Source organism: Neolamprologus multifasciatus, chromosome 10, assembly GCF_963576455.1.
Source record: "Neolamprologus multifasciatus chromosome 10, fNeoMul1.2, whole genome shotgun sequence".
In the NCBI taxonomy this organism is placed as follows: domain Eukaryota; kingdom Metazoa; phylum Chordata; class Actinopteri; order Cichliformes; family Cichlidae; genus Neolamprologus; species Neolamprologus multifasciatus.
In genome coordinates, this window is record NC_140448.1 from 2,997,900 (window position 1) to 3,019,138 (window position 21,239).

Consider the following 21,239-nt stretch of genomic DNA (forward strand, 5'->3'; position numbering starts at 1 on the left):
TGGCTCTTCTTCGGTGGTGAAGTGTGACTCTCAGCACTTCTGCATGAATGCCCTTGTAGCAAACGTAATCCAATTAACACTCCTTCTTTAAACGACTGGCCACCTTCTGATTTAATGGATGCTGAACAGAGTGTTTCTCTCTTCTGCAGGCGGCGAGTGTCTGGATCTCGGCCAGAGCATCTTGTGTCGTTGTCAGGCAGGCTTCACGGGTGCCAACTGCCAGGTTAACATTGACGACTGCGCCTCAAGTCCCTGCCAGAATGCTGGAACCTGCCAAGATGGTGTAAATGACTACACCTGCTCCTGTACTCTGGGATACACTGGCAAGAACTGCAGCGTGCGCTCAGATGCCTGTGGCGCCCATCCCTGTCAGAACGGTGGCACTTGTTTCACCCATTTCACTGGGCCCGTGTGCCAGTGCCCCAAGGGCTTTATGGGTCCCAGTTGTGAGTTCACGCTTCAGCCCAGTTTCAAGCCAGCTTTGCGTCAAACCTCCCAACCCTCATCTACTACCCTCACCCTCTCCTGCGCTCTGGCTATTCTGGTACTAGTCCTGGTTGCAGGGATCCTCTACTTGAGGAGGAGGAGGAGAATGCAGGGAAGGAAGCAGCTAAGAGACACTGCAGTTTATAATGACTTGGAGACAGTCAACAACCTGGGTGGAAGCGAAAGAGACGCCTTCCTCGGCCCCAATGGCCTCTTCAAGATCAGCAACAGCACAGCCCGTCTCAGCCTCTCCCTCTGCCCAGACGGCAGACCCGGCTACAGGCACAACCCTGTGGAGAACAGCCTCTCCAGAGGGGAGCGTCAGGACTTCATGTGGAGAGATGAGGCAGGACTGAGATGAAAAGCGACAAAGCACAGATTTGAAAAACAGGGAAAGAAACACATTAGCACTTGTTGCTCCTCTTTCGATGTGTACAGTGAGGGAAGGAGTAAATCCACGAGGTGGAAACCACTCGTGCTCACAAACCAACATAAACATCACTGAAAAAAGCAAAATTGTGACAAATAAACTATTCTGGTAGAGATGATTTATTACTGAGAAGGTATCCGGGGCCAAGCTCTTCCATGTGTAAGACCCAAAGAGACAAATAATATGATCCACTGTTCATAGGACCTAAAACACAAAACCAAATACAGGAAGATCCGATATCCATTCCTCTTTTGGAAAACTGGCCCAGATGTGTTTTGCTGGGTTATTCTTTTGAATATGTTCACTTTGTTGTTGTTGTTTTTTTTTAAACACTCAAATTTTCTTTTGCTTTTCAATCTTCCTTTTGCCATTATTTCCTTGTTGTGCGTACCATCATTTTTTTTATCCTTTTATTATTAATTATTATTTATTTATTTGAAAACTCGTGTTTATGGTTTCACTTTGTCACAGATGTAGAGATATATTTATACGATGCTAAATGAAGACCGATGCTTGATGCTGTGCATGGATGTTTTGTAGGCTGTGTGAGATATCCCAAAGATATGATGGGCAGGGATATAATGAGAATGTGCTTTTTCACATAACGTCAGCCATCACTGTAATTTATATAAATATATATAATATAGTACTGGTGTTCATGTGCCATTTTGAGTTCATGCCAAAGTTTGTTTTATGTTGCATCTTTTCATTCATATTATTTATTTGTAAGTTCATTATTTCATGGTTGTGATGTGAAATAAAACTTTGCTTTAAAGCGATCTGAGGTTTTAGGATTCTGTTCCACAGGCTTGAACAGTCCTGTTTTACGTGGTATCCGTGGTGATTTATATTCTGGTTGATCTAGGAGGCAATGACAGAGGTCAAATATATATTTTTAAATAAACTAGTTTAACTATTTACTAATTCTCTCTAAAAAAAAAGGTCAAGATGCTGAAAAATGCATCTTCATTGCACTCACACACAGAAATTTCAAACCAGTGACTATCAGTCCGGTTCTTGTGTGCTTTGGCTGACCTCAGACCTTTCTCCCTGTTTCTCTTCCTTAAGAATGGCTTCTTAGCAGCCACCCTACCGCTGTGACCATTCCTGATGAGGCTTCTGTTAACTGAACAGATGCTGTTCAGTTTATTTTGCCTTCCAATTTTTCTGCTTCCTCAGATTCTTTTCCAGGAACACACTGCACACTTTGCTGAGATACAGCAAGTTTTTAGTTCATAGCTCTTCAGGAATGAACTTGCCGATGCTATTTTATACCCATCAATCTGTGTTCTGTTTGGCACTTTTCATAGATTCAACTAAAGAAATCAGAAGAAATGAGGTGTTTTTGTAAGAAAGTAACTAAAGATAGCAATTACAATAGAAGTGATTCTGTCTCCTTGGAGGCAAAATGTAAAGAAATGATCGGGTAGCTCAAACACTTCTGGATTTTTATGTTAAAGTGAGACTGAAAGTACGAACTACAACAGCTGCAGGACAGAATTTATGTATAAACACTGCGACATAGTTAAAAGACGATATGTAGGACGGTGTTTTTACAGCTATCTTTTTTTTTTTTTTTTTGCCTGTCCCGTTTGGTTCTTTTGCCATCAGAATTATTGTCTAAAGGCGAAGAAAGATGCCCAACGGATTTACTTTACCAAATAGACCATCCCAGCCTTGCTGTAATGGTCTATTTGATTCATCTTTTATTGTTTATTTTATTTATTTTTTTATTTTTTTTATTTTCACTTGCTAGATACAGGACAGACTTGAATGAGGAAAAGAAAAGGGGGAAAGGAAGAGGGGGAAAAACAGCGGGACGGGGATAAAGGGCAAAAAAACCCCAAAAACAACAAAATAAGCAGACAAAAAAAGATATCAATCACCTGGATCACCTGTTGAGAAAGAAAAAAGAAAACAAGCAGAAGAAAACGAGAGTAATACAATAAACAACATCATGATGATCTATGGGAATATAACAGTAAATACTAAATATTAAACATTATTGTGCAGCACGTAAGATCGACAGCACAGTGTGCTTTGAGGTAGGAGCCAAAAAGGGTGTAGTTTGTGTGTATGAGCACCCGTGTGTACACCTGTGAGCATGGACGCGCTTGTTTTTTAAAAGGTTCCTACATGTAATGATCTGCTAGAGGGTGTGTGGGGGGGGGGGGGGGGCACAGCCCCGTCCTCCAGGGCATGAAGCAGGTATGGAGGAGATCAAGACTCCAGACATCCAGAGGCCCTCAGAACACAAGAGACCAAGGAGCACCAACAGAGGGGCAGCCGTGCCACTGTCCCAGAAGGAGCTGAGGAGAGCCCCAGATGAGGGGTCACTCAGCAGCCGCGGAGCAGAAGCCAGGGGGGGTTGCAGTGACGTGCCCAGCTGCGCCAGAGTGACTGAGCCCCAGGCCGAGAGGCCTTTTTACAGCTATCTAAAAAGTGTGAGGAAACTGTATCACATGTTTGTTTATTAATTAATATTATAGATTTCCTCCATGGTTTTTTCTTGATGAAAGCTCTGCATGTTACTGGTGTAAATACATCTGGAATGAGAAAATAACTAAAATGAGAGGCAGATTTAAGCCTTCAGGACCCTCTCACGTGGAATCAGCTCGCAGTTTTGGTTTGATAAAGCTTACAGTTAGCCCCTTACTGTAGCTATGATGACAGACTCATGATGCACCGAATGCCTCCCCTTAACCCCCTATTTCTCTCCCAGTGCATTCATATATGCCACTAATGGGAATTATTAATTTGCCAATCTCCTAAATTGTGGGGGAAAATATCTGCTCCTCCCTTTTTAAAGGGAGTTCTTGCTCCTAATAGCTGTCATGTGTTTGCTCTAATGTTGAAGGGTCTTTACCAAACAGTATAAACTGCCTTGAGACAACTGCAAAATAAAACAAAAAATACATTAATTTCTATCTTCTAATCAGACATTCGGCTGTGCTGAAATACAGCAAACAGCTTCATTCAACTACTGCAGTAATCATATTAGAAATGCTCAGCTGAGTAAAGAGAAATTATAGTCCATCCAGTCTTCAAGAATGTTTAAAGTGTCAGTTGCAGCTACAATAATAACCACCAAATGCTGTGATGAAACTTCTCCAGATCTCCAACAATTCCCTTTGATACTAAACAAAAGAGTCACTAGCCTGAGAAATCAACAGTTAACAGCAGCCATGTCTCAGAATCAGGTGTTTATCAGGCTTTCAAAGAAAATAAACCACTGATGAGGTTCACCAACAAGATGAGAACAAAGAATCATGGACATTTGGCCAGAAGATATTTGAACTTGGTCTGATAAATCTAAATATGAGATGCTTGATTCCAGCTGCCATGTCATTGTGTGGCAGAGAGAGGCTGACAGATGGTGTGTTCCCTAAGGGTTGAAGGGGGGGGGGGGGGGGTGCATTCCCTCTTTTATGGCTTCTAGACCAGGAATACTGAGTGGTGAATAAGATCCAATCACCACTACAACCACCCAACCTTAACCCATTTGTCAAGCTGTGAAAGGTAATGGAAACTGAGTATAGTTGTAAGAAAGAAAGTTTTACTGTGTTATTGGGAAGATTCCTGAACAAAGTACACTCTTAGTGCTTCCACAGAATTTAAAGGGTAAGTGCAGCTCAGTGCTCCTCAATCAAATCTTCTTCTTCTTCTTCTTCTCATGGCTCATCCCATTAGGAGTCACAACAGCCGTCTCCATTTCATCCTGTTCTTAGCACCGACCCTCTGCATGTCCTGCTTTTCCTACATCCATGAACCTCCTCTGAGCTCTTTCTGTTTTCTTCCTGCCTGACAGCTCCATGTTCAACTTAGTCCACTATATCCACTCTCCCTCCTGCAGATGTCCAAATCATCTCAGCCTTTCCTCTCTAACTTTGATTCCACACTGCTCAGCCTGAGCTGTCCCTCTGATATAGTCATTTCTAATCTTGTCCCTCCTGGTCACTCCTAATGAAACTCTTAACATCTTCATGCCACCACCAGCTTGGCTTCCTGTCTTTTTATCAGTGCCACCATTTTCAAACCATAAATCGCAGCAGAGCAGATCCCTGTTATAATCTCAACCCCTCCTGCACACCTGGTCAGCGTGTAAGGTGCAGCAGGGACTGAACCACCATCTCTCCAGCCAGTAGATGACCTCCTCTACCTCCTGAGCCACGCCCACTCTGCTGACAAACTCAGAAAACTAACCCTTCAAATTGTTGCTGCTAAAGATGGTCATACAACCATGAGGTATACATATGGGCTCACATAGAGTCCTGTGAAAATGTTCTTTTACACATGATTTTATACTGTATTGCACTCCAGTATATCTCATACATTATTCATTCATCTACCTCATGTACATGTGAGGTGCACTTAAGTATGATTAAGTCTTCTCTCACCCCAACCAATCACAGCAGATGGCCCCGCCCCTCCCTGAGCCTGGTTCTGCTGGAGGTTTCTTCCTGTTAAAAGGGAGTTTTTCCTTCCCACTGTCGCCAAAGTGCTTGCTCATAGGGGGTCATATGATTGTTGGGTTTTTCTCTGTATCTATGAAGCGCCTTGAGGTGACTTTTGTTGTGATTTGGCGCTATATAAATAAAATTGAATTGAATTGAATTGAATTGAATTGAATTTTATTTTGGGTTTGCCTGATTGTAGACGTGAGAGAGTGTTGCATGCTGACAGTTCGACTTTTGTCCCTGTTTTTGGAGGAAACAATCCAATTAAATGTGCACGTGTCACCTGCCCATGTCAATGATAAACTCGATCCATTTAGTCAGATTTTCAAACCCTTGTACTTGAAACACGTATTCTGCCAAGATTTCATTTTAATGTTCAAACCTTTCCATAGTTTCCAAGGATGTTATATTCCTCCTTAGGGGTGGTTTTTAGAAATCACAGACACCTTAACTGTAATATGAAGGATGACTAAAAACAAAAAGGTCAGAAAATATTCCCTTAAGATTAAGCCAGCATAACCAGAGGAGAGAAGATGCTGCGGACTGACATTACAACACCGTGTGTATGTGTGCTGCATGGTGATGAAGTTAAAAATGTAAGACTTGGGCAGCCCAATATTGGTATTGGATCAATACTAGCGTGATGGGATTGATACTTGATCGACAAAGCTGACTCAAAGTGCTTTAGAGACACACATCTACATTACAACTCTCCAAAAAAGCCAGTGTCAAAAATACATGAATAGCTGAAAGGTGTTGTTGTATTAACAAATGATTATAGAAAGTGACACATGAATTTAGTGGTCAGAAATGTATTCTACATTTGCAAACTGATGATGATTCATGTCATAAATCATGAAATGGAGAACTTCTTGTATAAGGCTTTTATACTCTGAGCACTCAAAGCTTTACGCAGCTTGTCTCATTCACTCCAGCACTTTTTTCTATGCTCTTTTTATGTAAGTGTACTTTCCAAGCACATAGAGTTACTAACATTCTGTGTAAATGCACACCGATGGATGCATCCGCGTAACGCAGCGGAAAAAGATTAGTTGTTGAGGAGAAAAGACCCACTCCTTTCAGAGGTCTCGCTAAGTGCCTGAGGTGGTGGTAGGTGTGCATGCCATGCGCCCCCCGTGAACGCTTACACACGTTGAGCTTAAGTGACGCAATCGGTTAACCAGGCACAGCTGAGTAATTAGAAAGTGAAAATATCTCTTTTTTTATTTTCATGTATTTATTTATTCTTTTCTTGTTTTTATTAAAGGTTTTACAATCGGAATGGTTCAGTGACTTGCTCTATGTTCCAGAGAAGCCAAAGATTCAAATCACAAAAACATGTCAAGAGGAACAAGGGGGAAAAAAAGGTGGGAGCTGTGTCGCCTCCCAGCTCCTCTCCCGTCCGTGCGCGTCAAAAAGGCGAGAAACCAGCCGGACCAGTCCACAGCAGAGATGGCAGCCGAGTGGACAGACGCAGCGCTCGAAGAAAACGCCGGCGAAGAGTGCAGTCGTAGCATCCCGAAGAGACATGCCCGGGTTACGGTGAAGTACAACAGGAAGGAGCTGCAGCGACGCCTCGACGTAGAGAAGTGGATCGACGAGAACCTGGATAGACTGTACGCGGGGCAGGTGGGTGTCTCTGAGAGAAGGGAACTGATTTAGGATACTGCACGGTACTGTCTGCGTGTCCAACAAGTTTTAAAAGCTTTGAAGTTGAGAAGAAGTTGAAATGCGAAATGGAAAATGTTATATTTAAACAAGAATGTTGCGTGAAGACACTTTCCTGAGACTCATCTTCAGGTCTCTGTTGATTTATGAGGTGTTTAGGGAATGAGGGGTGGGGCACTATGTTGTCCTTCCAAGGCCAAACATCCTGTAGATGTGAGATCTGCTGCTGTTCCCGTCTCACAAATCTGTATTTGTCTTGGAGCTTTCTGCCTTACATGGGCAGTGTGGAACTGGGAGAAGAGGAAGAGGGGGTAGGAGGGAGAATGCTGGTTTTATGTCCCTGGAGGGGGTGAACTCTACATCTGGGAAGCAGCTGACAAGATGTTAGAATCCCTCAACAGGAATTGCATGGAAGGTTTCTTGTTTTTGGACTTAAGACTTATAATGAAAGTCTGGTTTGATTTTAAAAAGGCATTCAGATGGTTCCAATGATAAGTCATCTCTCCAAATAAAAAGGAGCAAACATACCAATTTTCTCATCATCCCCATACGCAGATGTTTCTGAGTGAGACAAATGCTTTGTTTTTGTAAAAATGGTCCTTTACAGTGAACTGACCTTATGCAACATACGGTCATGTCACACTCAAGAACAGAATTTCATTGTTTTAAAAAATAAAACAAGCCTAAAAACAGGAGTTGCTGTTATAGTGCATAGAGTTGCAGTCCTATAGGTGCCAGGGTTCTGATCACAAAGGCAGTGCAGTGCACTGGTGTGCATGGGTGCATGGGTGGGTGGACTGTCCCTTCACTCAGCTTGTACAATGGCTGTTTGTTCAAACAGAACACACCACTCTTACTGTAGCCTATTACATGAACACTGTCAACATTCGGTCCCCACAGCCTAAACAATGCAATTAAAGTTTGCAGGCTGAATGTAAATATTCCAGCTGCTATTAAAGCTTAAAGTACTATTTGGACATGGAGGTTAAATGTTTCAGGAAGTCTTTTAAACTTAGTGACTGTTAAAATGGACATTTGCACATGGCTGAATCGCTTTTCTCAGCATAAAGGTAGCCTACCTTTAGAACTTGGGTATTCAGAAAGCCCCTGTAAGTATGCATGCTGTGTATGTGCTGACTAACAGACAGCTGGTAAGAATATTACTGTAAAGTTGTGCAAAAGTTGTTTTGTGTGATCTGTTTATCCTGGGATGAAACTTTTTGTTTGTTTGTTTTTTAGCTCAGTCTTGAGGGGTGTGAGGACTCTCTGAATGGTGTGGTGTGTATGAAGATGTTTTAGACCATCATATTAGAAAATGTTCATCCAGATGGTGAAAGTCACCATCCAATGGTGACTTTCGGTTAGATTTAATTTTAATTTATCAGCTGTTTGTATTCTAAAAATTATGATTCCCAGGGAGTGAATCCTATTGACTTTGGTGATTCCCAGACTTTTCTTTAATCTCAGCCTATTCCTTTTTATGGTTTTTTATTAGCCAGTTGAAGAAAAAGTGAATAAAGACAAAGAGTACATAGTGGAAGTTGAAGAAGAAAATTGTTGAACAGAGTTCAGGGAAGAGTTGAGACAGGCTCTAGGGGGTAGGGAAGAGTTACCAGATAACTGGGAAAGTACAGCGGACGTGTTGAAGTATTTGCTGTATCGTCTGGACAAATGAAAGAAGACCAGGAGACTCAGCAGTGGAATGAGCAAGTACACAAAAATATTCAAAGGAGGAAGCTGGCACAGAAAAATTGAGATCGGTACATAGATGAAGAAAGTGGACTGGAGTACTGGTAGGTTAGACATACAGCAAAGACAGACAAAGTAAAAGAAAATGCTTATAGTGAGCTAATGCTAGCTTGGACACTGAAGGAGAGGACTTGCACTGGCTTGGCAGAGAGCTTGAACTGGAAAGGATGTGCAGCAGGTCAGGGTGATCAAGGATAATTCAATTCAATTCAATTTTATTTATATAGCGCCAAATCACAACAAAAGTCACCTCAAGGCGCTTCATAGATACAGAGAAAAACCCAACAATCATATGACCCCCTATGAGCAAGTACTTTGGCGACAGTGGGAAGGAAAAACTCCCTTTTAACAGGAAGAAACCTCCAGCAGAACCAGGCTCAGGGAGGGGCGGCCATCTGCTGCGACTGGTTGGGGTGAGAGAAGGAAGACAGGATAAAGACATGCTGTGGAAGAGAGACAGAGGTTAATAACAGATATGATTCAATACAGAGAGGTCTGTTAATACATAGTGAATGAGAAAGGTGACTGGAAAGGAAAAACTCAATGCATCATGGGAATCCCCCGGCAGCCTACATCTATTGCAGCATAACTAAGGGAGGATTCAGGGTCACCTGGTCCAGCCCTAACTATATGCTTTAGCAAAAAGGAAGGTTTTAAGCCTAATCTTAAAAGTAGAGATAGTGTCTGTCTCCTGAATCCAAACTGGAAGCTGGTTCCACAGAAGAGGGGCCTGAAAACTGAAGGCTCTGCCTCCCATTCTACTTTTAAATACTCTCTAATAGGGTGATATGGTACTACAAGGTCATTAAGATAAGATGGGGCCTGATTATTTAATTATAATCAGGATAGACATGAAAATGTACTACTAATAAAGAATAAATAATAAAGAGTGCTGAAAAAATGAAATAAATACTTTAAAGAACTTATGAATGAAGAAAGTAGTAGTAGTAGTAACTACAGAGAGATAAAGCTGGTGGTTGGTTTGCAGTAGTGATCGCCAGGTTGATGGATGTGTTTCGTTTTGTTCACATGATCATAGTTACTTTGGATCCACTGACAACTGAAAGGACAAAGTCTTAAGTTATCAGTTAGTACCTGCTCCAAAAGGCACCGACGACACAAACACAGTAAAGATCCAGTGTAATGACTTAAAGTAGTAGATAAGGTCTAATCTGAGGCAGATTTAAACCAGCTCCAGCTGCCTATTTCTGGCCACCTGGCAATCAAAGCGGCCACCCCCCAAACTTTTGTATCCAAGTGAATTTCATTCAAAATAGTTATGAAGGGGGAAACTATCCACAGAGGCTGAAACCGTTCTTTGTACCAAGCTGTAAACGTGCGTTTTAATGCTATAAAGCTGGGCATATTAATATGTGATTCTATGGGGAATGACTAACTCTTGAACCCAGCTTCAGTTGGTATCTAGACAAACAGCAGTCTTTGAAACCTCCGCATTGGCCTAGTTTTTCAACGCCATAGGTTGCCCCTTAAAGGAAGAAACAGATGAACAAAGCATTTAGAGCTGAGCGCGTGCCAACTGCAGGAAAACGGACGATACTTGATCTTTCAACGGATAACAAAATCAGTATTGTAGCATGCATCTGTCACATTCTTCTACGATGACTCACTGAAGCGTTCCATATGTGTGTTTTCATTACTTCGATGTCCACGTGTTGCCCTCAGGAGAGTGACATGCCTGAGGAGGTTAACATTGACGAATTGCTCGACCTTCCGAATGAAGAGGAGCGAGTCAAAAAGTTGCAGGTAATATGACCTGTTGCATTCATCGCTAACTTTTCAACTTCGGCATGAGATAAATGGACGTGTTGTTTTGTTTTTTATTTCTGACCAAATAAATAAAGTAAAAAACACAAGGTGCATTAATGAGGTTGGTATACAAGTCCAAAATTGAGCAGGTAGACGTAGACGCTCTTCAAGACAAACCCCCTTATGTAACAATGAACAAAGAAATTTACAAATTAATACAAATTAAATTTTATACGGGCTGCTACGTTCTCATTAGCTACAGATATGTCCACATAACAATAATAATGGAAAATAGTAGTTAGAAATCAGCAAAACGGAGTCAAAACGATAAGTTTGATAAATCAAATCATCTTCATACAAACATTTTTTGTTTTTATACAGTTGTGTGAACTTAAGGTTTGTTATAACACTGTCCTTTTTTAAAAACAGGAAGTTCTTCAAAAGTGCAGAAGCAACACAGAGGTAAGTTAAAACTGAAAGTTACATTTACAAGCACTGATGCAAACATGCTCGTGAGCTAAACTAAAGCTACAGCCCGTCTTTCTTCCTGCGGTCCTTCCACATTCCTCGGCAACAACTTTTTTTTTTTTTTTTTTCCCAGTTCAGTGATTGAAACAATGAGGCTCTCTGGAACAAACAGAGTCAGTGTAGGAGCTGCATTTTTGTCCCAGACTTAATTTATTAGACTTTTTGGATATGGATTCGATTAAACTGATTCACTTTTATCCAAGCACTGAAACATTTTTCTTCCCTTCTATATCCTCTCCTCACCATGGACTATATGCCCTAAAAAGTAAAGCTTTCAGTTTGCAGTATGACTTCAATAAACACTTTCCTAATGAGTTAATGATCTCAGTTGTTAGCATTTAGTCACTGATGATCTCATTTAAAGAAAAATAGATGTTGAAGCAGAGTATTTTTTTTGGCAGTGGATGCCTTTGTGCCTGACAAGATCGACAAAGATTAACATGGGGGCAGCCGAAATGCTGTTGAGGCTTCAAAATGTTAGTCCATGACTCGGTTAATGGTTTCACGGTGGCTGCATCCATCTTTTCTGTACAGTCTGCACTACTAACAGTGGAAGGGACAAAAACCACACTGCTGTTTGTGCAGAAATCGATTGCAAAGTTTATCTTAAATAAACGTGAGCAGTCCAGGTCTAAAGTTTCCATGGTGGACAGCTGTGAATGGATGTTACGTTTGCACCAGTGATGACTGAAGCAAGCACACATACAACCTTCAACAGTCAGTGCACGTATAGGTGAATATTGTTTTAAAATAGGTTAAATTAATGAATGAATATAAAAGACCTGCAACAGCTACAGCTGATACTAACACAGAGATTTAGTGCTTCTGATGAATGTTCACAGTAAACAAATGTAGACAGGGAGTATTTATACATGGCAGGGGCAGCTGGTTTTTTTCCACCTGCACTTAGACTGTTACCATAACACAATATATCTGGGTTTTGCATGTCTTAACAAACTACATCACAACATGGGGGGGCGGGCTTGAGGTCATTCTCCCGGGACTCTTCGAGACATTCTTCCATCTATGGACATATGAACACTGAATACTCTTAAACAAGAATGTGTGGAAAAATTATTAAACGCTACATTTAGTTCTGCTTCGTGCCTCACAACAATTGATTGTTATCAAATAAGAAGCTGTTTGTTTTTTGATTCTCTGATAAGGGCTGCAGGGTTGTAATAGTAGATTCAGATGCTTCCAGATGGTTCCACATATAAAGTATGTTGCAACTATGGTCTCCTATAAATAAAATCTATAAAAACAAACCCAAATATCTGATTAAAAAAAGTTCCCATCTTTAATGTATTACCAATCTCGTGTATCTAATCAGGGCTACAACTGGCAAAGGCATAACTGAGTTCCTGAAGAGGTTGCAGTTGTTACACAGTACATGCGTGTAGTTATATTGAGCTCATTGTAACTTCATTTTACTTTCTAGTTATAATAAATTCTACTATTGTCCAGTGTTGCTTCAGTCAGTGAGCCATAAGGAGGCGCTATTACTGTCATCTTTTATTTTAAACAAAAAAAGACCAAAATCAACTGCAGTAAGCCTGAGTGCTGTGGGTAGGACTAACCCCATCGTCAATCGATTTTAGAGATGGACCGATCCGATATTACGTATCGGTATCGGTCCGATACTGACCTAAATTACTGGATCGGATATCGGAGAGAAATAAAAAATGTAATCCGATCCATTAAATATCAAAAAAGCACCTCACAAAACTTGGCGACATGGCGAGCCGGAGCAGTGTGGTCACGTGATAGAGCGGCTGTGTGTATTTGTAGCCGGCTAGCAAACATTTCATCTCCGAGGAAGTTATCTCAGAGAGAAGTAAAGCAAGTGTGTAAGTTCATCTCTGAATGTCTGTAAAGCATTCCCGCGTTAAGCTTAACAACCGATATATGGAGCGACTGCCTCTCTCTCGCTCTCTCTCACTCTCCTGCTGCTACTTCAATCGTGAAGCTGCTTAATGATCAGCTGATCGGCTTTTCTGTCGCGAGTCCGTCTCTCTTCTTAGTTTTTGGCCCACTTTGCACCAGAAAGAGGAAACCAGCGGCTGAACAACAGCAGCACTATTAAGCTTGATAAGCTGTTGTTAGAATTTATTTAATATTACTTTCTACACCAGGATCTTTTTCTACGTAGCTGACGGCTGGTAACTGTGCAGGGGCGGATCTAGCAAAGTTTAGCCAGGGGGGCCGATAGGGCATGAACAGGCAAAAGGGGGCACAAAGACATACTTTTCTTTCTTATTCTCATTTAAAATATCTAGCTTTTAATTATTTAATAATTATCTGAATCTTACACCCAAAGTTTTAATCTGATGTAAAATGTATAGAAGTCCATTACTGTATATAGTAACTGTTAAGTCTAATATACCCTAGTACTTTTTAGTAGTAGTACTTTTTCCTTTGGGAAGATACCATCTGTGCAGTCTGCAATTCTGTTGAAGAAAGATGTTGAATCTATTTAATTATTCTCGAAAAATAATTTATTTCTGTGAATTTTTTTCACCCTGCATCAAATTAAAGTTGATTACATTGATTAAGCATCATGAGGAAGAGGGTGGTTCCCTATTTTCTTTTGCTGGGAGTTTGCGACCCTATTAGTTAGGTTGCTTAATATTTCTGCTAAGTACTCTTTAAAATACCAGAATAGGGAGGATGGGGTAGGTTTAACTTTATTAGATTGATCAGTTTTGCTGATCTATGAAATATTTTGGGTGCAGTGTGGGTTTTTTTTTTTTTTTTTTTTTTTTTTACATACAGGTATAACAGAATAGCTTTAGTGTTGTTGTTGTTTTTTAACTTGAGTATGAACTTATACAAAAAGCAGCAAGATATTAAAAAAACAGTTTTACTGATTAAAAAACACACTATATCGGATTCATATCGGTATCGGCAGATATCCAAATTTATGATATCGGTATCGGACATAAAAAAGTGGTATCGTGCCATCTCTAATCGATTTATGATTCAAATTCCATTTTTGTTTAGTTTTTTGTTTGTTTTGTGGGCAGAGTCATGGAATACTTTTTAAATACTCTATCTTGTGTATTATAGACAGAAATGATTAGAGATTAGGTTGTGCTGTTAAGTGTGAAAGATCTCTTAACGGACTGGGTTTCTGTTTCACCCTCAGACCTTCATCAAGGAGCTGGTGGTCAAGCTACAAGGAGTTCACAGGAAGGATGAGCTGCAGAGCGAAGGCATCGAGCATCCTGTCATCTGTCATGGCCACTATCGCCATGAGCCTTATCACTTCAACAACCCACAGCAGCACCACTTTCACCACAACCAAGAGCAAAATCAGACCCTCTGATTGCCCAATAAACACACACAGACACACACACACAGATACTATTGTGAAATGAAGTCAGTCGTCCTGGATTACAGAAGGCAAAGTCGGTGAAGCATTAGATACATAGTTGAAAACAACAACAAAATTATTAAATATAAATTTCTCTTGAAGTCCCTCTGTATCTCACTCAATTTTAAAACCCAATACAGTATTCATAAAGGAAAATATAGATTGGCTTCTTGGCTCACTCTGAAGCCCACATTGACCCGGCGGCACCACCTAAGCTCACCTGCTCACAGCTCTGGTTTCAGCTCCCAGCCAAGAAATATTTTGCCACGTTGATTCAAAAAGGAGATGTACATGTTGAGAGAGAGAGTGACTCTCAGACGGAAGAAGCTTTGCTTTGCCCCCTATTTTTGGTCTTTATGGCTAGCCAGTTCTATATGTCCCTTAATGTCGTACTATTCCTTAAAACACAAACAAACATGTAGGTTTACTTGACTGGAAAAACAAAACACCGCTTAACTTGTACTCTTTGTCACTTTCCTTACGTAAATATAGTTGGTGTCAGAAACTGTGGTGGTAACTGATGAAGGAAAACGGGATTGACAGAAAATTTTGAAGTGACATCCAAGGGTGGCTTCTAGGTCAACAAATTCACTGTGTGAACTGAACTGTGTCACAGAGCACATGAACATGAGTTTAGAAATAACACCGCTCAATCACATGCACATACGTGTGACTTATTTAACAGCTGGTAAATTCCAGTGGTTATTTATTGTCATGATTACAGAAAAAGGATAAGGATCTAACATACTGGTATGATGTAACACTGGAAATAATCCTGTTGCATTGCTTATCCACTGTAGCTTTTTAATATTTCATTGTTATTCAGATTGTGTTTGAGTTTTGGTGTTGCTACGTTGTGAGTTATGTCGATATATTCACTAAATTGTAGTTGTGCAAAATAACCTGAAGTTTCCTGAAGAAATTTCTAATAAAATAATTTTGTTCAGTTATGTTTGTTTTCACTAATCCGCTGAGACGTGCAGTCTAATATACAGCTGGATGCGGGACACATAAGTTCAATGGTGAATTATGAACTTTAAAAAAAACAGCTTGTGTCAAAGGCCACAACATTCCTCAACCAGGACTACTAAAGCTCACCAGCTGCTTGGGGAAATATAATTTGCAGTTTGTGCTGCAGTCCCTACTGAAGGGCAGTATTTCAAAAGTAGAGGAACTATGTGGGTGCAGTAAATAACATTTTGACAGGAGGCAGAAAAACATAGACCACCGTAGAAACACAGGCAGTCATTACCTTGAAGAAACCCTTGGACTAATACTTCTGGAAGTAAACTTAATGTCAGGGAGAGTAAGGGTGGCCACTTACTCCTTTTCCCAGTGTTTATACTGTTTATCTGGACGTAGCATTTCCAGTGGAAGGAACGTTTCATCACTCATCCAAGTGACTTTTTCAGGCTCAGAAGAAAGAAACGACATTTTAAAAAGAGTCCAGTGAGCTCATAGATCATAGATCATTTCTATGAGAGCTTTGGGAATTGACAAAAAGCCCTGATCAGAAGAACCGAGGCCCCTGCTGGTGACATGGCTGCAAAAGTTTGCTTGTGTAGGTGGGTGGCACGATCTGATATCCTCGTGTTGGTGTTGTTCCCAGATCATCATACTAAAGGTTGTTCCAGGATCAACATTGCAAGTGACCAATCAGAATGTTGTGATGTCATACTTTTGCGACTTCGGGAAAAACCGGCGTAAAACAAAAAACTGTACTTAAGCTGCGAGAAACCGCCTTTGTCCGCCGATCAACGGACCCTAACCCTAACCCTTTAATAAACGCTAAGCAGAATTGATATTGTCCTTGCAACATTGGAATTTCATAAATGCACGAATGGGTTGGTGCGCAAAAGAATAACGTCACAATAATGTGATTGGTCACTTGCAATGTTGAACCTGGAACAACACCAACACGACGATATCAGATCATCCAGGTGGGTGGGTTATCCAGAGCCCTAAGATGAACTCCAGACCTTGGAATTGAATCTAAATGGGGAGCCAGTGCAGTGAGATCAGCATAGGTTTGACATGAGAATGTCTGGAGGCTCTGGTATGGAGTCTTGTAGCAGTACTCGATACAAATTCTAGCTAGGTGAAGCGAGATGACATACCAATCTCCATCTCCACAAATAAAAGATCTCTTTAAGCAATGTAAGATAATTCAGCTGTAGGATGTGTGTTTATTTGTACTCATAGAGGCACTGCAAATATGTTACGATGTTAATGTATACACTAACGTGTGACATTTACCTGGCGTCCCAGCAGGGGTCTTTTGTGTGGCGAACATCCTGGCTCATCCTGACCTTTGTGGGAACGAATTCATCACAGCAAGAATTCGGCCTCAAACTGAGAGCCTGCTGGCTCTGTTTGTATATTTAACACATTTTAGGAAACACACATTTAAACTGTATCGACCTTTTAACCTTTTAATGGTTTCAAAGACTCCAGCTGACTGCACTCATTTTACTATTATAAATGCACATTCTATGAATCTAAACCTACAATCTGGTGAAGCTGTTAACAACTTTTAGACATCTGAAAGTTGTGAATGATTAACGAATGCTAGCGACTGGGCTCATCTTTAACAAGCTGTTGTATTTGTAATCAAATCAAAAGGAATCTTGATAATTGAAGTTCAACATATTCATATCATATTAGCCATGCGTCCTTTGAAATAGCACATTATAAAAACATATCTGAAACATGACATTGATGACACAGTCGTTTTCAGTGGCTGACAAAGCTGTTACTTTTATCTTATTTGCTCTAAAATTGAGATGTTTTAGAGCAAAACCTCTTTAGGTTTGAAGTTTTATGAGTGCATTTAATCAAATTTGTATTTATATTTGACCTAGGTTACATTAAATTGTACTTTGTGTTTGCAGCGTAGTTGATTTCAGCTCGGGACGAAATCGCTGGGGGCGATCGTGGCTTAAGAGTTGGGAGTTCGCCTTGTAATCGGAAGGTTGCCGGTTCGAGCCCTGGCTTGGACAGTCTCGGTCGTTGTGTCCTTGGGCAAGACACTTCACCTGTTGCCTACTGGTAGCCCTCTGGCGCCACCGGGCCCTCACAGTGTCCGGCAGCCTCGCCTCTGTCAGTGCGCCCAATGTACAATGCCATCACCAGGGTGTGGATGTGTGTGTGAATGGGTGGATGACTGGTTGTCTAAAGCGCTTTGGGGTTCTTAGGGACTAGTAAAAGCGCTATACAAATACATACATTTACCAGCCTAGCCTGTTGTAAAGACAACAAGTTAATACTGGACAGCATCCCTGACTGTATGATACGGTGGCCCTGAAAGGCCAAACGGACTGCAACGTAAGAAAACACCAGCAATAAGGAAAACGCTGCAAAAGCACACAAAACACACCGGAAATTCACCCAACCATCATCATGATGAGAGACATTCATAATGGAAAACATGAGTAAAAATGAGCAAATTCCATCAGTCATCAAGTCTGAAGTGGACTAAACGCAGAACACCACCCTGCACTACACCTCTCTGCACACTGGGTGGCAGGAGGGAGCCAGCGTGAATAAAGGCCCTTCATGTGTTACTGCATCTTGTTGACATGTTGCTTTTTTTTTTTTTAAACTCACAATACTTTGAACCGTCCACGTGCTCAAACTCTACAAACTCACTGCATTCTTCAATTGTTCTGTCCTGCATTAGACTTCTGTCGTGGCTACGATGAACTTAAAACTTTGCAGTAATGCAAAGACGTTCAAGTGAGAGTGCAAGAACGGGACTTTTTCCTCATGGCTGTTGACAATGAATAATCCGCATTTTATGTTTTCTACTGAAGCCACACTCACAAACACAGAGAGATTCACAACCGTAGAACACAACACGGGGATGTGTTGTCCTCCTTCACCCTTAAGGTCAATACAATTAGTGTAATTAATTACACTTGGGGCCCAAGGTGCGGGGGCTGATCAGGACAGGGTGGTGGTGGGGTGGGGGTCTGTGGTGTGTGTGTGGGGGGGAGAAAGGACGGGACAAGCCTTTCCTCAGGAAAACATATCACCTTCAACCACAATAGGGTAAACCGCAGGAAATCAGGAAACCGCAGGCAGCAACATTGCTCTCTTGAGTCAGTGAGGACTTTCAGACACGCTCTCACACTCATCACAGACGCTCTACAGCCTGGCAGCTCATTTAGCCAACACACTCCAGGATGACATTGGACTGAAACACAGCAAGGCATCGTCATCAGGTAAGTCTGATCCTCTGCAATCATCTATTATTTCATACTGACTGTTTCCGTTGTGATAGAGATTTAAGTTCAAATGATTGTTTTTATGTGGAAATCATTGTGTTTGGCTGTTTTTCACCACAGCTGTCTGTAACATATATACTTAAAGTTGGGTAGTCATTTTTGTGTTTAGAAAAAAACCCCAAACTGATTCACCGTTCCTCCTTTACTTTTTTCATTTTTGGAAGAGTTTCCCTATCCTGGCTAATTACACAAACAAACAAACAAACAAACAAACAAACAAACAAACAAACAAACAAACAAACAAACAGCTTAGAAAAATCAAGAAAGAATATCATGGAAAAAAATCATACACAGTTCATATTTGATCAACCCACCAGTTGCTAAGTGTAATACAATGCTGATGTCTGGCTTTTGAGCGTTTGCCAGTCACACTAATTTTATGAACTTTGAGGTCATCTTCTTAAAAAAGACACAACTGATAAATACCATCCCTACTCGTCTCCTTTCTTCATCAGGAACACTCAGTATTTTTTTTCCATGTAGACACTGAAGGATTCAAATGCCAATGCATCACAGTAACCATCTCAGCTAGAGTCACTGTTCTGAATTTTTACTAACAAAAGATCAATTGTTGTCACTGTCTGGAGTTTGGCTGTTTCTGTTGGCAGGAACAAAGATGAACAAACAAAAGGAGAACTCTCTTTCACTGCCATCAGAGCAAAAAAAATGTTCCCCTGCTACTATTTGTTCTATTCAATGTCATTATTTAAAAATGAAGCCGAGTAAAAACTGACTGAAATGAGCTTGGCATGATACCGTACAAGCTTTAGTCACTATTAAAGCACCTAAAGTATTTTTTCAGCAGCGCATGCGGTATGAAACGAAACACTGTTTCTTGTTCTTGATCATGAAGCAGTAGCCTCTCATTATAGTGGAAGTGAAACAAAGTATACAAACTGAATTAATGAAAAAGTACAAATGAAAGAAAAACATACTCCTGGGTTCCAAAAAAGTAACCACCACATCTGACCACAAGTAATCATATGAAATATTATGACCACATCATAAGGCAAAAAACCACAATAATGAAAAACAGCCAAAGCAGAAAGTCAGACAAAAGCAGCAATAAAATTATATATCAGTCGCATCTACTGTAGGCCTGGTGTTAATAGGATGTTGAGTCAGCAGGGGGCGCTTTTTGCCTTCAGTACTTTTTAAGATTCTGTAAAAAAAATCTGATTTGAATATGCAACGCATGAGAGCAGACAATTTTATGTTTTCTACGTATAACAGCATAATAACTTTGTTTTTCACTTCCAGTTTTAAAAAAAAAATCATCTTTAGATAGCTTTAATACGTAGTAAAGTTACTTAAGCACTTAAGAACTAGCTGTCCTGTTTCTCACCAATATCCCACCCAGGACTGTGTGCAGTCTTGCGTATATTAGCCACTACGTATCACCTGAACAGCACCTTAGCTTCTTTTCTCTAAGTCTTGTTCTTCAAAAGGATATTCCAGCACTAGAGAGCACAATAACAGCACTGCTGTAGGATATACACTACCCATTGTGTTGCGTTCTTCTTACTATGAAGGTCAAATATATTTCACATGAAAGTATTCAGGGACCTCTAATGCCCTATTGTTGTCGCTTTGGCTTTTTGTCACTCCCACCAGGACAGAAATGTTTCATAGAGGGATAAAGGTGAACATTTTGCTCTGATGTGCAGTGACAATTCCCTACAAGGCGACGAGTGGCTCCAGAACTTTGTCAATAACTTGCCCACCGCAGAGTCACCAGATCCCATCACTTTAAGGATCAAAAGTTCTGCTTTTTTCCTTTAATTTGTCACATACTTGTATATTTGAAACTAATGTGACACCACCTGGATTCTCGGTATGAAACTGACTATTTGTGTTTCCCTGGAAACTGTTTTGTCACTAAGGTGTAAATCGGGCCAAGAAGGACAGCAAAAACTCAGTTTCATCACCTTATATTAGAGCTGAAAAAACATCACAAACCAACTCTTAAATAAAAAATGTCATTTAAAGTTATTTTAACTTTTAATAATAATGGATTGGATTTATATAGCGCTTTACAATACCGCTATTCATTCACTTACTGGTGGAGGCAAGCTACGGTTGTAGCCACAGCTGCCCTGGGGCGAAGCGAGGCTGCCATATCGCACCATCGGCCCCTCTGGCCAACACCAGTAGGTGGTAGGGTAAAGTGTCTTGCCCAAGGACACAACGACCAGGACAGAGAGCCCGGGGATCGATCCAGGACTGTTTCTGAATTCTTTGGGGCATGAAATTATATAATTTTGCTCTTATCTTGGTTAATTATAGCCCGGGTATGTCTGGTACTCATGTCCTAGTTAATGTTAACTGTGGGTAATGTTGACAGATCTCTGTAGGTTGTGTTTTATCCCAGTTGTTCCATCCTAAGTATTTCCAAAAAATTACAAACAAAAATCAAAATTAAAAGAAAAGAAAACATTTTTCCTAGATCTTACACATTATCTTTGTTTTGCAGTTTGTAACGTATTAAATGC

At 40.7% G+C, this 21,239-nt stretch overlaps 2 protein-coding genes and 1 long non-coding RNA gene across 3 annotated transcripts in view; 2 read left to right on the forward strand and 1 right to left on the reverse strand.

Annotated features, from left to right (window-relative positions):
- The window catches only part of dlb (deltaB), a 5,944-nt gene extending 4,241 nt beyond the window's left edge, over nucleotides 1-1,703 (forward strand). Inside the window, exon 7 of the mRNA XM_085173736.1 lies at nucleotides 150-1,703. Coding sequence (XP_085029862.1) covers nucleotides 150-847 — 698 coding nt within the window. The 3' untranslated portion in view covers nucleotides 848-1,703. The remainder of the gene's footprint in view (nucleotides 1-149) is intronic.
- The window catches only part of LOC146509341 (uncharacterized), a 236,846-nt gene extending 215,615 nt beyond the window's left edge, over nucleotides 1-21,231 (reverse strand). The window contains exon 1 of the long non-coding RNA XR_014876354.1: nucleotides 20,874-21,231. This is a non-coding gene — a long non-coding RNA (uncharacterized LOC146509341). The remainder of the gene's footprint in view (nucleotides 1-20,873) is intronic.
- On the forward strand, nucleotides 6,466-15,407 carry ppp1r14aa (protein phosphatase 1, regulatory (inhibitor) subunit 14Aa). Its single transcript, XM_085173966.1, has 5 exons — nucleotides 6,466-6,567; nucleotides 6,684-7,002; nucleotides 10,474-10,554; nucleotides 10,987-11,019; nucleotides 14,234-15,407. Exons 2-5 carry the CDS (start codon nucleotides 6,712-6,714, stop codon nucleotides 14,411-14,413), a joined length of 585 nt encoding a protein of 194 aa, XP_085030092.1. The 5' UTR covers nucleotides 6,466-6,567; nucleotides 6,684-6,711; the 3' UTR covers nucleotides 14,414-15,407.
- Nucleotides 21,232-21,239: the final 8 nt, after the last annotated feature.